Raw genomic sequence first — 14717 nt, 5'->3', positions numbered from 1 at the left:
ATAACAAACTTGAGCTGTGGTGAAGGGTCAGTGGGAACCAGTTTCATAATTCTACTGCGGAATATGCTTGAGTATACATGGACAAAGAAACATAACTTGTGAACAATTTCAGATGCAGTTCCTAAGTTAGATGGTATATATAAAAAAATATATATTTACACAGTGAAAACATATATTTACACAGTGAAAACATTTGCATTTGGTACTTATTAGAAAGCTTTCATCATAAGCTCCAGTCAAATATTAGTTTGGAGCCAAGATCACATTAACAGGATATAAACTTTTCAGTGGGATAGTAGTACTTAATGAAGTATAGAAAAATAGAAATGGGTCTTTAGACAAAACACTTTTTTCCCTCAGGTTTGATAGAAAGACTGGTATTAACTGCCGAAATTTTAAACTGAATACTTACCTTTTCAACTGGGGTATTTTCTTCACTCGTTACACTTGCTTTTCTTGATTCATTTTTTGTTCTGCTCAGTCTCCGGGACACTTTTTCTCTAAGCAAAGTGGCATATCCAATGTGTTCATAGATGGGGTTTGTTGTCATTTTGGAAATATACTCAGAAGCCTTTGTTTCTATATACAATGTTATCAAGCCATCTGTAACCAGATCATGGATTGATTCAAATCTTTTCTCCCCAACGAAGTGCTTCCCATCATAGAACAACCTGTAGTTTAAGGTCTGATTACCAAATCTGCAAATACCAGAAAAAAAGGAGGGAGAGAAGAAAGAGGGAGAGGGAAGAGTGAGAGAGAGAATTCATACTGGCAAAACACTCAGGAGATAATTTCGCTGACGAGTCTGTATGTCTAGATTACATACGGAATATGCATATGGCTGCAACTGGATCTCTGTGGAGAGACCAGCTGAAGTTCAAACCCAACCTTGACTCCATCACATGGACTGGGCTACAGAACTGAGGCCAAGTCTCCGCAACAAGCTATGTGACCCAGATATATGTGGTTCAAATCTAAATCCTAAAGGGACTACTGCAGCGATCAGAAAAGCATGTTTGCATTGACAAGACCTTACACCAGCATGCGTAATTGTGTTAAGGGCTCTTTCATCCCAAAACATTTTTGAGGTGCAGAAAGTGGATGCTTAACCTCCATGGGCACATTTACAGTCAATGAAGAGAGATGGGCATCTCTAGCAAGTAATTCAAATCCTAAGGGTCTGAATCACCCTCTGGCAGGAAGCCAGCGAGACCAAGATCCTAATTCAGGAGCCCAATTAAACACCCAAAGTTCTGTGGGCTAACTCTGGCCCTGTTTATGGCAGATGGGGTTTTTTTAAAGTGTTTTAAAAAGCAAAGTGCTGTCGTAGCACATTCAGTTTGTAACACTGAGGTTGGAATCCCATTCTTGATTAAAGGATTCAAAGATAGGACATTGGGTTAAACGGTCCTTATATTGCATCAAATGTGCATGTCTCTGCATACTTTGTTGGGCACTCAAATCAAACTGTTTAAGCCTCTTATTTTTTTGCCCACATTTTTCATATGAATTCCCAATTTATAATCAAATTTAGTTTTTGATTCTACAAATAATTATCCAGATGAATTTAGAAATTATGCTGTGTCAAAACAACAGGCACTTTGCCATAATCCCCATCCTGTAGTAGTTCTTTTTATTCTTTATTTTGAAATCTCTCTCCAAAACCCTAAAAAATTATGTTTGTTCTTTTTCAGCTGACAAAAGTTGCTTTTAATTTACACCACTTTTAAGTTGGCGTGACTCAACAGCTTTTCCAGCTCTACCATCTGCACATCAATACGAATTCTGAGGATGATTTCAGCACTGTATCACAGCTACTTGGGGTAACTCCTTAAAGGATTTTTCCTTCTGTCTTACCAGCAGAAGGGTGAAAATGCAGACTTTTATTTTGTGTATATCTCACAGAAGTAATAATGCTATAAAAATCGCAAAATATTGCCAATGAGTTTGTTTTGTCGAAACCCAATAGAATATCTTGTCCTCTTGCCAGTAACCCACAGCAGCTTTAAGACTGTCGCATGGGCAGGTTTTGAATGGCACAGCTAAGGCACGAGTAGCCATATTTTCAAGGAAAGGCACCTGTGAGGGGCAGTGAGGTTGTAGCTTGGGCTCCCACCAAATTTTCATTCAGTTGAATAGCAGAATCTTACTTCTTTGAGCAGCGGCATCCCATGCTTCACTCTGTATTTCTACAGCAAGCTTGAATTCCAGTTAGGGAAGAAAACTGAACTCCAGTATGCTGCCTTTGACAGCTGGTCAGCCACTGGACTTCACGATTTTCCAGGTTTATCCAGGCTTATTATCGCCAATGGTTGCTGATGTTTGCGTACAACACATCACTGAGCTCAGAGGACAACCTGGCTTTGTCCTCTTCCAAGACACTCCCCTGTTCCGTAGTCACTCACATCTCTTACACAGTTTTCAAGGAGAAGCTCCATCTCTACAACACTCAACTCTAGGCAGCAAAAATTTTGAAAATGGGCACAGTCTGCTTCTGAAAATGGACTTCCTAGCCAAGTGCTGAAGGAGTGACTGAATTGCTGCAGTACTGCGATGGTCAAACTGCTGACAAGAGGGTGTAAAACCACTCTGACACCATGAAGTGTATTAAGTAATGGTGGACATAGATTTCACTCAAAAGGGACTGATATAATCCCCTCCATTAAACACATTTACATGTGAACTATAAGCCTCTATTAAAACAGCATTTACCTGAGAGCAAGAGTATAGCAGCCGGGTTGCCGCTGGCTTTCTCTAAGAATATACGCTCCTTCTACGCCAGCAAGTATTTCATCTGCTTGCTCCCGAGAAATGATCCCGTGAAACCTAAGGGAAGACATTTCAGTGACTTTCAGAACAATCCGACCAGGAACACCTCCTCCTCCACCTCAGAAACCATTCGAAAACTGCTGCACTGCAGAGCATTGTGTTCTAAGCCATCAGGACAGCGTCCAAGCATCTAAAAGTGGCAGGACAGTAATCCAGCCTGGGCAAGTCCCACATAGAGGCAAAATAAAAATTACACTGTATATGCAGTTCAGTCAGTATAAGCCAGCATGACAGTTCAACCGCTCACAAAGATTTTTTTTCTGTAAATGCCCCATTTTTTCACAACTTCTCCTCTTCTACCAGTCTATGCCTCTCTTCCTTGTTTCCTTTCTAGAGGCCTTATGACAGAATTGAAAACTAGGCACAAAGGCATTCTTTTTTTAAAAATGGAGATGACTTAAAATTAAAATGAGAGGTCATTCTTATTGTCAGTCTGCTTTATTTTTATATTAACATTGCTTCCTCAAATTTGTAAGGGAAACTGAGACAAAGAATGGCAACAATTATTCAAAATTCTATTCTGCATGTATTAAAGTAGATGAAGATAGAGTACCCTTGAGAAAAAAACTGTTTTCTTCATTTCAATGAGTTCCTCATTCAGTGTTGGAAAAAAGCAATACTTCCCTGATTCTTTTGCCATTGCTATTTTAAGAAACAAAGAGGCTCTAGGATGCACAATTAACTCTACGATAATCAATATTTAGTGGTGGTCTTTCCATAAATACAAATGCAGTCTTTACAGCAGTTTGAGTCTTAACTCCTGTGCACATTTTGTAGCTGATAAGTCTCCAAGGGTCTCCTCAGAGGCTTTGAAAGTTTCTATTTTTGCTGCTGTCTGAAAAAAGGCACTAAAATATACTGGCCTTCAGCATTTTCTCTTTTCTGACAATACATATGAAGTGGCACATTTCTAACACTGCCTCTGGCTTGGTAATGAAAGAGAGGAAAAACACATGGGGATGTAAATGCAATTGTTGTTCCTTTCTCTTTATGTTGTCTTTTCACAACTAATACATGTTGGAAATATTAGGTTTAGGTGATCTTTCCAGAGTGACTTTCTATTCAAAATGATGTAAATGCCACATACAAATTGAAACGAGCATCCCCTAGATGATATAGTTTAAGCATGTCTTTACCAGTAAACTCATGGCAATTCATAACTCTAGTTAAAAAAAAAAGAGCATAAGCTATTTGCCACCAGAAGCTCATTATAAAATATAGCAGGCTTTAGTTTAGATATTAGGAAAAAAGCTCTCCTGGTGATCAGTTTAAGAAAGCACTGGGACAGGATACTTGGGGCACCTGTGAAATTTCTTTAACTGTGGGTGGTAAGCACTGGGTAATCCAAGCTTTCTCATGGATATTTTTGGTACATTTTTATAAGGGCGTAGAAACAGCTTGTACACGGTACAAGATCCCTTGAACTCAGACGCCTGCCTCTGACAGCAGCCGACAAGAAATGCTTACGGAAAGAGGACAGGAAGCAGTGACATATTTCTTTCACTTCACATCCCTGTCCATCCATCACTGGTTTAGCCAGAAGTCCGATCAGCTGTGACCTTACCCTTCATGAATCTGAGAATCTCACTTGTAAACCCTTTAATATCTTTATGCTTTTGGCCTCCGCAGCACTCTGTGGCAATGAACTTGAGAGGGGCACTGTGCATGTCCCTCTCTTGGACACCCGCTGAGGAAGACCTTTTCATTTTCCTCCTGGGGCAGGACCTGCATTCCTTTGCTCCACCTTCGTTGCATTTCGCTGTACCTTTCCTTTCTTCTATAACCTTTCTAAAAAGGAAGGAGGACGAAGGGGTAGAGAGGGACCAGAACTATGTGCACTATTTAAAACTCAGCCACGTCATAGATTTGTAAAGTAATAGAACTATGTCTTTTTCTGCTTCTTTCCCTAGAAATTACTGATTCTCTTGCCAAGCACTACTAAGCACTGAGTCAAATGCTTTTATAGGACTGTCCCAGTGGTTCTGAAATCTTCTTTCTGAGTGACCATAACTAACATGATCTTGCCAGGCAGGTTCACTGAGGTGACTTCTTACAGTTCCTGCCAGCCCTGCTGCTCCACAAACACAGAGGATGTCAACAGCCAGGCAGGTTCCTGGATAAGAGACTGTAGTAATGGTTTTACAAGTCCTGCTGTAGGAAGCGTGATGGGTTACTCAGCGAGGTACTGTCTTCAGCTCTGTTGTACTCTAGTGGCTAGATCTGAATTACCTGTTGTCAAAGATAGTATTTTAAAAATGAAACTTCAGTAATCGGGGCAAAGCTACTGGGTCTTGGGGTTTTTCAAGGTAGAAAAGGATCATTAAACACAGATGATGTGTCTGGGATGGAAGGAAAAATAGAACAGGCAATCTAAGTAATTTAGCTAGCGATAAGGGCTAGGGCCTCAGCAGATTACTCTAGTAAAGGCCAGATCTGGGTGGTTGCTGCAGTGGCTATGCCCTTCAACTTCACCTGCCCAAATCTCCATGCCCATGCAGGATCCAGCCCCTTTCAAGCTATTTATTGGCAAGATGACTGCTGAGCACAAAGGAATTATACTGCAGTGGTCCGTTATTTTCCTCACAACAAAAATACACCTCTTCTTTGGGTATTTCAGACCTCGTAACTTTAGCAGGGAGAACAGCATTTACACATGCAGTAGTATACATGCATACTTCCACAACCGTGTAGGGGGGTGAAAGTATAGGAACATACACTAAAAAGGCAGTGAGAGAGGCAAGCTGCTTCTCTCCTCCCCAGGCCATTGCAGGACCACTGGGAGGTTTAAGTGACAACCAAACTAAAAGGAAGAAATACTCCAGACAATATTTTTTTCCCAAAATGTCCTGAGAAAAGCAAAACAAAGATGCAGGCTCACATAGCAGCACAGTCCATGGATTGTGAGCAGCAGTACTGGACTGTAACATAGCTAAATTATTAGGATTAATATATTTAGCTCCCAGTTGAAGTGGAAGGCAAAATAAAATATTTTATCAGACCTCCATTGTGTCTTTTTTTTGTAGTTCTAGAACAACAACTTTTGGATACACCCAACAAACACTTGACAGAGGAAAATACTTACTCTCTTCCATAATACTTTGGTCTGTTCTCCACCTAAATTTTGAAAGAAAGGAAAAGAATTTTAAAAACATACCCAATTTTAAATAAACGACATAAAAATAAATTATGCTTGATTACTAATGAGGACTACTGCACCCATCTAAGTGACGAAATTCTGCAGATTCAAAACTGTGACTGGAACATGACTACACAGAAGAAGAGAAAAATGAAAACAGAAGAGGTGGTTTTATTGATGATTTTCTGAGAAGTATAACACATATTAATGGTGAAAATAATAGACATAATTGTGTAAAAATACATATAATTGAATTGTATAAAAATACATATAATTGTATAAAATCCGATCAAATGGATAAAGAATAGTTTACTGCAGTTATGCCAATCTAATATTTATACTATAAAATAGGACTATTTTTGTTATACACCCTTTCACTTCTTAAAAATATTTTTTGCCTATATACAGCAACTAACTGAAGATTAAAAATGTAATATTCTTGGGAGAAACCAGGTGTCTGGATTTAGATCCAGTCTTGCATTCCTTGTAGTCTCAAGAACTTGCGGGCCTGATCCAAAGTACACCGAAAGCTGCTGGAAGCAGTTCCAATTATTTTACAGAGCTTTGAACCAAGTTTTAGGAATGTCACGTTCTCATCCAGAAACGCTGGATACGTCTGACACTGACTCGTTTCTCAGAGCTTCCCAACCCTTCGGCACGTTGGCAAAAAGCAAGCTCCCCGGCCCCCGACTCCGCCCTCCACCGGCCCCTGCCTGCGCCCGGCCTGCCTGGCGGGGCGGTACCCGGGCGGGCTCCGGCAGCAGGGACAGGCTTTGCCAGCAGGGGGCAGGCTTCCCAAGCGTTCCCCCGGGGGCTGGTGCGGCGTTGCCTCAGCACGCACACCGGCTTGGTCCGGTATTACCTATCTGACGACTACAGGTGAGGTTTTTAAGACGTATTCCTATATATGCATGCATTTAAGTGTCTTCACAAAGAGATGCTTTCTCTCCAGCTGTGGCATTTATCAACAGCGGCGTCTTACCGGGCTGCAACTTCAGCCAGCGTTTTCATGCATAAGCAGGGCAGAACTTAATACAAGATACACATGAAGTCTCTTGATTATTACAAAAAAATACCTGAGTGAGTGCATACCTGAGTAAAGCTGCCCATATCAATGCAATTACTGCTTCATACATAGTGACACACACGTAGAAAAACTGCGTTTTCAAGACTGTTCCATCCGTTAGGATAAAACCAATAATTTTTCACCATTTTATCTGACCGGAAACAAGGACCCTTGTTCTTGTTCTGATTATATCTCATTATTTCTCTCATAAAAACTTTACATCGATGAAGGTTTTTAATTTCTGAGTAGCAAATGCACAAATGGGACATTTTTGATTCAATAATCTACACGCCACACGCTAAACTGCAGCAGCTGACTTTCTACCCTGCAGTCACTAAGGCTACAATGCAGCGCAAGATGAATAGAAGTCTGTACAAGATAATGAGAATCTTCAATGGAAGACCTATGGGAGTTCAATCAAGTTCTTACTGCGCTTCTTTCCCAGCTCGGCATTTCTCTTCTAGCATGGCACTAACAATAGCAGTATCATACCCTTGAAACTCCTGCCTAGGAATAATACCTTGATGCAAACATTTTTGAGCTCTGAGGGGCAAGAATAAGAGGAAAGAGCAAACTCAGAAGTGAAGAGAGAGCAAAATCAGAGGAATTGCCAAGTGCAAGTGCTGTGTTTTTATGTGCATATATGGCACCTCAAAGAAAAAAGTGTATGAATTCAATTTTTTTTAACTTTGCATTTTTGTAAGTAGAAAAAAATCAAGAAAAAGCCATATTATCTCAGAAAGGAGGTTGTTCATGTGTTTGTCTTTAGTAGCGCTGACTTTATTATCTTGGAACTGTGCTGCCTTCCTGTCATCCTTACAGACTTTAATGACCCCCCCCCCAGGCATATATTTAGCTGGGAACTTAATTAAAAAATAGGTATCAGAAGCTGAGTTAGGTGAGACTACCACATGCAATCTTCTCTTTCATGGAAACAAAGGCCACTCAGTACATGAAAATGGTGACAAGGAACAAACAGATCAACTTTCATTCCCTCAGAAAGCCAAAGAAAACCTTTACACCACAGAAGGTAAAGCATGACTTTCATCTAGGATTCAGAATCTGCTTCTTTTTAAAAATATAGATTTCCCTTGATTGTATGTACACACAGAATAAAACCCAACACTTTCAATCTACCTCAGAAAGATAAAAGAGTTAACAGTACTAGCACTCACCCTCAAAATTACCTGCAAGCACAAGTTCCCCCACAAATATAGATATATATAAAAAAAGATAATTAACTATATATATAAAGTATAAAAGCAATCTGGAAATAACTCCTTGAGCAAGGGAAGGCACATTTTGTATCCCTCTCACAACACCATTTATGCAAAAATACAAATTTATCTGTGACATTTTTATCATTTCACTAGCAAATGACTGAACTGCCCTGGACACTGGGGTTTCCATTTTTCCTGCTGTTCATGAGCTAAAAGATTTGTTCTTCTGAGAATCCACACAAAGCCCATCAAGTCCTATATTCTTCCCCCTCCTCCATTAAACAGAAACCTTCACTCCAACATCTTTTAGCATCCACGTGTCTAAAATGGTCACAACTTCAGCACTTGGCTTTAGGCAAGAAAGATACTGTAGTATTCCCTGAAACGAAGCTCCAGATCTGCCCCAGAATCTAAAAATCCTCTTCTGAGCTTACCGCAACCTCTAGCCTGAAATAATCATTTTGCTGCTAACCAACTTCACAGCTAGGAACAAACACAAGGAAAGAAAGTTACAGCAAGATAAAAGATCAAAATAACATCAGGGTCTCTAGATCAAAACCAGAATGTTGGACTGAACTTGGAAATAAACCAAAAGCCTGCACAATTGATGGCGCAGAGGCTTGAAAGTATCAAAGGAGCCAGTTTTGCGCCAACTGCAGACTCCGTACAAACTTCAAGGGAAATTCTATATATCCCAGAAAGCAAAGGTGACCGAAATTCAGCTGGGATTAGCTTTCCATCTCCTGCTCCAAATGGGCTCGCAGACACAAAGTCAGGCAGATCCACCTAAGAGAATTCTTAGTGGTGGGAAGAACAGAAAATCCGCAGGTAGAAAAGTGACTTTTCCCCAGTGGTAGGAGCCCAGAAAAACCAGCCTTATTCTGAGGACACCTACACTTAGTTTTTTTCATAGATAATGGCTATGAAGAACACTTTCATCACTTTCCATATAGCTCTCACAATTTCCTTGTTGAAACAAGGGCCACCCTTCTCAGGTGACCAGTTGCTTTTATCCATCACTCTGGTCCATATCCCTAGAGACTGGGCAAGGGGAGAGATCAGAGGGTTTGAGTCATTTAGGACTCTTATGCAAATAGACAGAAACAAAGTACAAAACTGAGGAAAATCATGTAAGGCAAATAATAGGTCTTCATTAGTGAAAATATATTTTCCCTTAAAGAGCTCCACAGCTTGCTTTTACTACTTCCATACAGAGGATAAATAAAATGGCTGTTCTCTCTCCACTAAAAGCAAGTGGCAGCTATCAAGTAAAATGTGAGATGGTAATTTTCTGGCTTAGAAAAAGGTATTATTGCCAATCTCAAACCAAAAATGTTGTTGCAGAGCAGGCATTTCTGGCCGTTGTTCCAGAAACAAGGTGGAAAACGCTGAAAATTACTACTGAAATTCACATTTGTATGAATTATGGATCATCAGTGAATGTCAAAATTGTCAAGTTGATCAGGAAATAAGATGTACCGTGAAACAGCCTAAATCACTACTAATCCAGTACTCTTACAAAGCCAACAACATTCAATGACATCTACTCTTGAAGCATGCTCAAAGAGAAATGAAACCCAGCACAAATCTCCTGGCACTCTCAAAAGGCCTTTGGGAGGTCCTGTTTGAGAGACTCTGCATACTCCAGCCTTGACTCCCAGCCTGCCAAAGCTGAATGCCTCTCCCCACCCCAAAAAACCCCCTGACTTGCACACTTAGTCCAGTTTTACAAGTTTTTTTACAACGTTACAGCATATTCTTCAAGGTGTGGAGTTGGTTGTACTGGGGGTTGAAGTCAACACTGAGAAGGAAGTAAGTCTTCTTCAAAAAATACACTGGCTATCTAAGCTAATTCAATATATTATGTTTACATAATTTTGAAGTTTACTGAATTTTAATGCCCTGGGATTTATGGCTCCTCTTTTGGCCAGGATGGTTTAGCCCTGGCATGACATACTCCTGCTAATGTACAGATTACTGTATTAAAATCCTATACCACTCTGCAAGATAACTCATCACAAAACTACTGGGAATCATGCAGGCAGGAGGTGAGCATCCCCTAATGCGATAGATTTTCATTGCAAGCATTGACATCGAAGCTACACTGCACTGAAGATTTGAAGATACCCTGAAGAATTCTTTCTGAGTAAGTACTACCACAGAAATAAGATAACCCTAATTTCAGAAAAAATTAATTTCTCTTCAGCGTCATTGCACAAGACATATTTCCTTATCCAGTGGCCAAAGCTGAAATGTAGAAATGTTGGAATGAAAGTTTAGAAATCCCTCTAGGACAGCAATCTGTCTGTAATTCAGAAGGGCCAGTACGGCGTAACATTGTGTATCTACCTACTTCAACCACTGCCTTAATAAATCCATGAAGAGAATATAAAAGGGGAACAATAAAGTGGGTAGTTACACCTGGCTCTCTGTTCTCTCCAGTACACAGAAAGAGCAGAGAAACAAGATCCAAGAGTTAATAACATCACTGTGTTCACTCAGAGCAGGCAGTGTGCTGTTTTCCCAAAGGAAGCTTAATCTGATATATTTTCTGTTTGAAATAATCCTAATTATTTTTCAGTAATTCTAGTCGACTAGTTATAAATAAGTTTTTCATCTCAGTTTGACATAAAGAGAAATAGAAGAGTTAGAAGAGAAGCTTTCAAGACAAGCCCAGTAAAAACAGACTGTACAGAAAAGGAGTTTATTGTCTGAATTGTGCAGCTTTTGGCAGAATTGTCATAAGCCAACTGCAAACTTTAGCCTTACAATCAACAACTGAAAAGGATTAAGGAAGATTGTAAGCTCCCATTAAACGGAATGAAGTAAAAAACTATGTTGTATTTCACTACTTCCATAATGTAATTTTTTTTCCTCCAAGTTTTTCTGAAAGAAATTTCTACTTAGATCAATTAGTGTGTCTAACTTTTTCTCCAAATAGGACAAATTATTTCACATCAATGACTCTTAAGCAATTTAAATTAGGAGAACATTCTTTCTGAAGGGAAATACTTATCCACCTTTTTACTACCTTTGTACCGCTTTCTTACTATTACCTTATCAGGCTCTCTGGCACCAATGTTTTCAAAGAAAAGCAACCCTTGATTTTGCAAAAAGTATCATATCATAAAGCCTGTTGCTAATTTTGTTGGTAGGAGTAGCAGCAATGTAACATCTGTACTCCCTGGGGCCAAGGACAGGCCAATTATAGACACTCACTATGTACATACGTAATGAAAAGATGATCTTCTCCCCTAAGATTTTCAGTCAATGGCATTCAGCATGACTGATGGGACAGGCTTCGTATGACAAGCCTATCCAGCACACGTAACTTCATGAGTATGTTCATGTATTTTGGCTGTATGATGAGGGAGGAGCAATGACATTCGTCAGAAAGAAACTAGCAATGCATCAGCCCCCAGAACGTATTCCACCTGTGCTGCCCATGTTTCTGAGGCTCTCCAGAAAGGTGACATGAACAGTTTTGGAAGTCTGCATCTCCTTTTGTCATTCAGTCACAGAGCCACGGGGATGCCAGTGTTACAGCCACTCAATGGATGCACATTCAGCCACGTGATGGCAAGGGACTACGGTGCCTCCAGGACAAGAGAGTAACTGGGAGCAAGATGTCAAAATAATTCAGAATACCAGAGGGGCAACTAGACAGGTCTTTGCAGAAAAGGATCCTGGCATCGTTACAGATCATAAAATAAACATGACTCACTGATGCTGTCTGTTGCAAAAACTGCCAAAGCCAGAATGCCATACTGGGGTATAAAACCAAGAGTGCAGCCAATAAGACACCTTAGAGTAATCCTCTCCTTGCAATGTCCACTCAGAAAGCTTCTAGCTGGAATACCGAGTGTGGGTTTGGGCACCACACCTCAAGAAAGACTGGGGCAAATAAGTGGAGTGAGCAGGGATTTGGCAAATGTGAAAGACATGAAAAGAGATCAGCCTAAAGAAAAGAAGACAGAGAGGGGCTGTAGCAGACAGGTATGAAAAAGGTCACTTTCAAGAGGGAAGAAAATAATTTGTTCTCTATGTGCTTACTAGACATGACAAGAAGTAATAGGCTTAAACTGCAAAAAAGAAGATGGAGCTTAGATCTTAGGAAAGTGTTAAATATTATTAAACACTAAATAAATAAGCAGAGGCAGTCATGAAATCTTCAACCTTGAAAGGCTTTAAGAAGAGGATATGCAAACATCTTATCTTGATGCAGGGATGAAAACCTTTTGAGTTTCTTCTGGCCCCAAGATACCATCATCCAGCCTATTCCTCATCTCTGCCTGGACTGCTCTCAGGATATAGGGATTAGCAGGGAGCAGACTGAATAGGTTGTATAAACCACATATAAAACCACAATAATATCGTGTCTCTGCCCACCTCTGTGAGGCTCTCAGGAGAGAAGGCAGCAGGGAGAAGGCAGTGGACTGAGTGAACTGTTCTAGAGGAGAAAGACAAACCTTCAAGTGACACACTGGTCACTGCTTACCTAAATAACAAAACTCAGTTTGAATCTATCAGCATAGCAAAACACCAAATTGTGTTTGATACCTTCTAACAAAATATTCTGTGGTAAAATTTACAGCACTGGGGAGAAGGTAGGAGTGGAGTTCTTCACTACTAGGAAGAGTATAAAAGGAAAGACAAAAGTGAAGAACACAAAGAATGCTTTCATTAACTGCTGCTCAGAGCTGTGCAACTTCTCTGCTCTCATGGTGTGCTGTAACCTACGGAGAAGGTAAGATGCATAATGACCCTTTTGCAGAAGGGTAACGCATTGCAAAGAAACACAAGAAGCTCAGCAGCTCTGACTATTACTGTGGCACTTACTGCAGGCTGATTTCCACTCAATCAAGGTTATTTCTATCATTTTTAAAGACAAAGAATTTAAAAAGGATTGGGTTTGCTTGTTTGCTTACTTGCTTGTACCAAACTTTCAAAAGAGCTGCTTTAAGGCATCCTTTATGAGGGTATTTTTATCTTGGGTTTGTTTCCTATCTATGACCTTGAGCAAACTGTCCAGAAACCAATAATCAATATACCAGACAAAACACTATAAACTCCAGAAGGTAACAAAAATCTCTGCCAACACGGACATCTGCTATTGCTACTAAACCGGAATATATTTCTGTATATATTCAGCTCTAACCAAAAAGAGCAAGATTGAACAAGAAAAGTAAAACCAAATATTTTCTCACCTAGTAAAGAAAATAATTTGCTTCTGAACATGAGCTAAAATAAATTGAAATTAATCTTAATCAAGAAGGCTGCTGCTAAATAGTCAGGGGAGACAGGGTCAGGTTCAAACAACTTCAAACAGCAAAAGCAAGAGTCATTTATTTTGTTATGCAGCTTCCATTCACACAGTAAGGGCATCATTAAGAAGGAATATCAATGTTACCTTGAATACAAGATGAAAAATTTGAATACAGCATTTAAACTGTGCTTCCTTTTTTCAAGAATGATGTGTTGAGTCATTTAAATGAGAGAAAAAATATCTCCAGCAGCAGCAGATAAATGCAGTAAGCCGTATCAATGCTCTAAATGCTGCTTGCAATTCTGTAACCAGTGAGAAGCCCTAAAACATTCCTATGACACATGCCACAACAGTCCGAAGTACATCTGCACAAACCTATTGCGGTTATGTCACCTATCCCTATGCAACCCCAAAAGACATGCTCCCTAACCAGCTCACTGCTACTATTTGATGCAAACAGGTAGCCCTTCAGCAAGGTGCCAAGTGAACATTTATAACCAACCAGCTGGAGACTGGTTATAAACTCGAGTGTGGGCTGGAGGAGTGGAAGGAAAATCAGGAAACAACCCATCAGAACTGAAAGTGAATGGGGTAGGTGGAAAATGAGGAGGAGGGGACCTTAGACAAGACCATGCGTAGCATTGTGGGGCGTGAGACGCACTGCCACTTCATTACACTGGGAGAACATCTCTGCATGGGGACATTGGAAGGATGAAAGCAAAAATCCAAGGAGGAATAATAATATTAATTCAGTTTATCTCCTGTTATTGATTTTAGGAATACTTCTGCTCTGTAGTTGGGAACCGCAGATGTTTCTTTTAAGTCAGGCTATCTGCAAAGTCTGCACAGGAGTAAGGGAGCTTAGATAGTGCTAGCTATTTTCCAGAGTCTGGAAAAGGTGGAGATCCTATTAGCTCCTCTGCAAAATACTAAGTAGGAGAATATTTATTTCCCAAATGATGAACAATATGGTAGCTTATACATGCTTTCATTTCAACAAAGCTGACTATTTTGATAACTATGAGACATACTATTCATAAAAACATCCCTATCACACACACATGCGCTCTTACTAATTTGCAACTTGTACAGGGCAGTTAAAATGTGTCAGTACATACTAGTTAGTCATGATGGTATTTCAAACAGATATGCAAATATTTTTGTAACAAAGAATAAGCGGAAACCTACATCGCAAACCTT

General features: G+C 39.9%; 1 protein-coding gene across 2 annotated transcripts in view; it reads right to left on the bottom strand.

Annotated features, from left to right (window-relative positions):
• The window catches only part of CHN2 (chimerin 2), a 167177-nt gene that overhangs the window by 69686 nt on the left and 82774 nt on the right, over nt 1-14717 (bottom strand). For both annotated transcript variants that reach the window (XM_059818276.1, XM_059818277.1), the window contains exons 4-6: nt 5912-5943; nt 2713-2826; nt 413-698 (exon numbers count right to left, since the gene is read on the bottom strand). In XM_059818276.1, the coding sequence (XP_059674259.1) occupies nt 413-698; nt 2713-2826; nt 5912-5943 (432 nt within the window). The remainder of the gene's footprint in view (nt 1-412; nt 699-2712; nt 2827-5911; nt 5944-14717) is intronic.

The sequence above is a fragment of the Gavia stellata genome, chromosome 6 (genome assembly GCF_030936135.1).
Source record: "Gavia stellata isolate bGavSte3 chromosome 6, bGavSte3.hap2, whole genome shotgun sequence".
NCBI lineage: Eukaryota > Metazoa > Chordata > Aves > Gaviiformes > Gaviidae > Gavia > Gavia stellata.
This window is presented reverse-complemented; position numbering and strand designations above follow the sequence as displayed.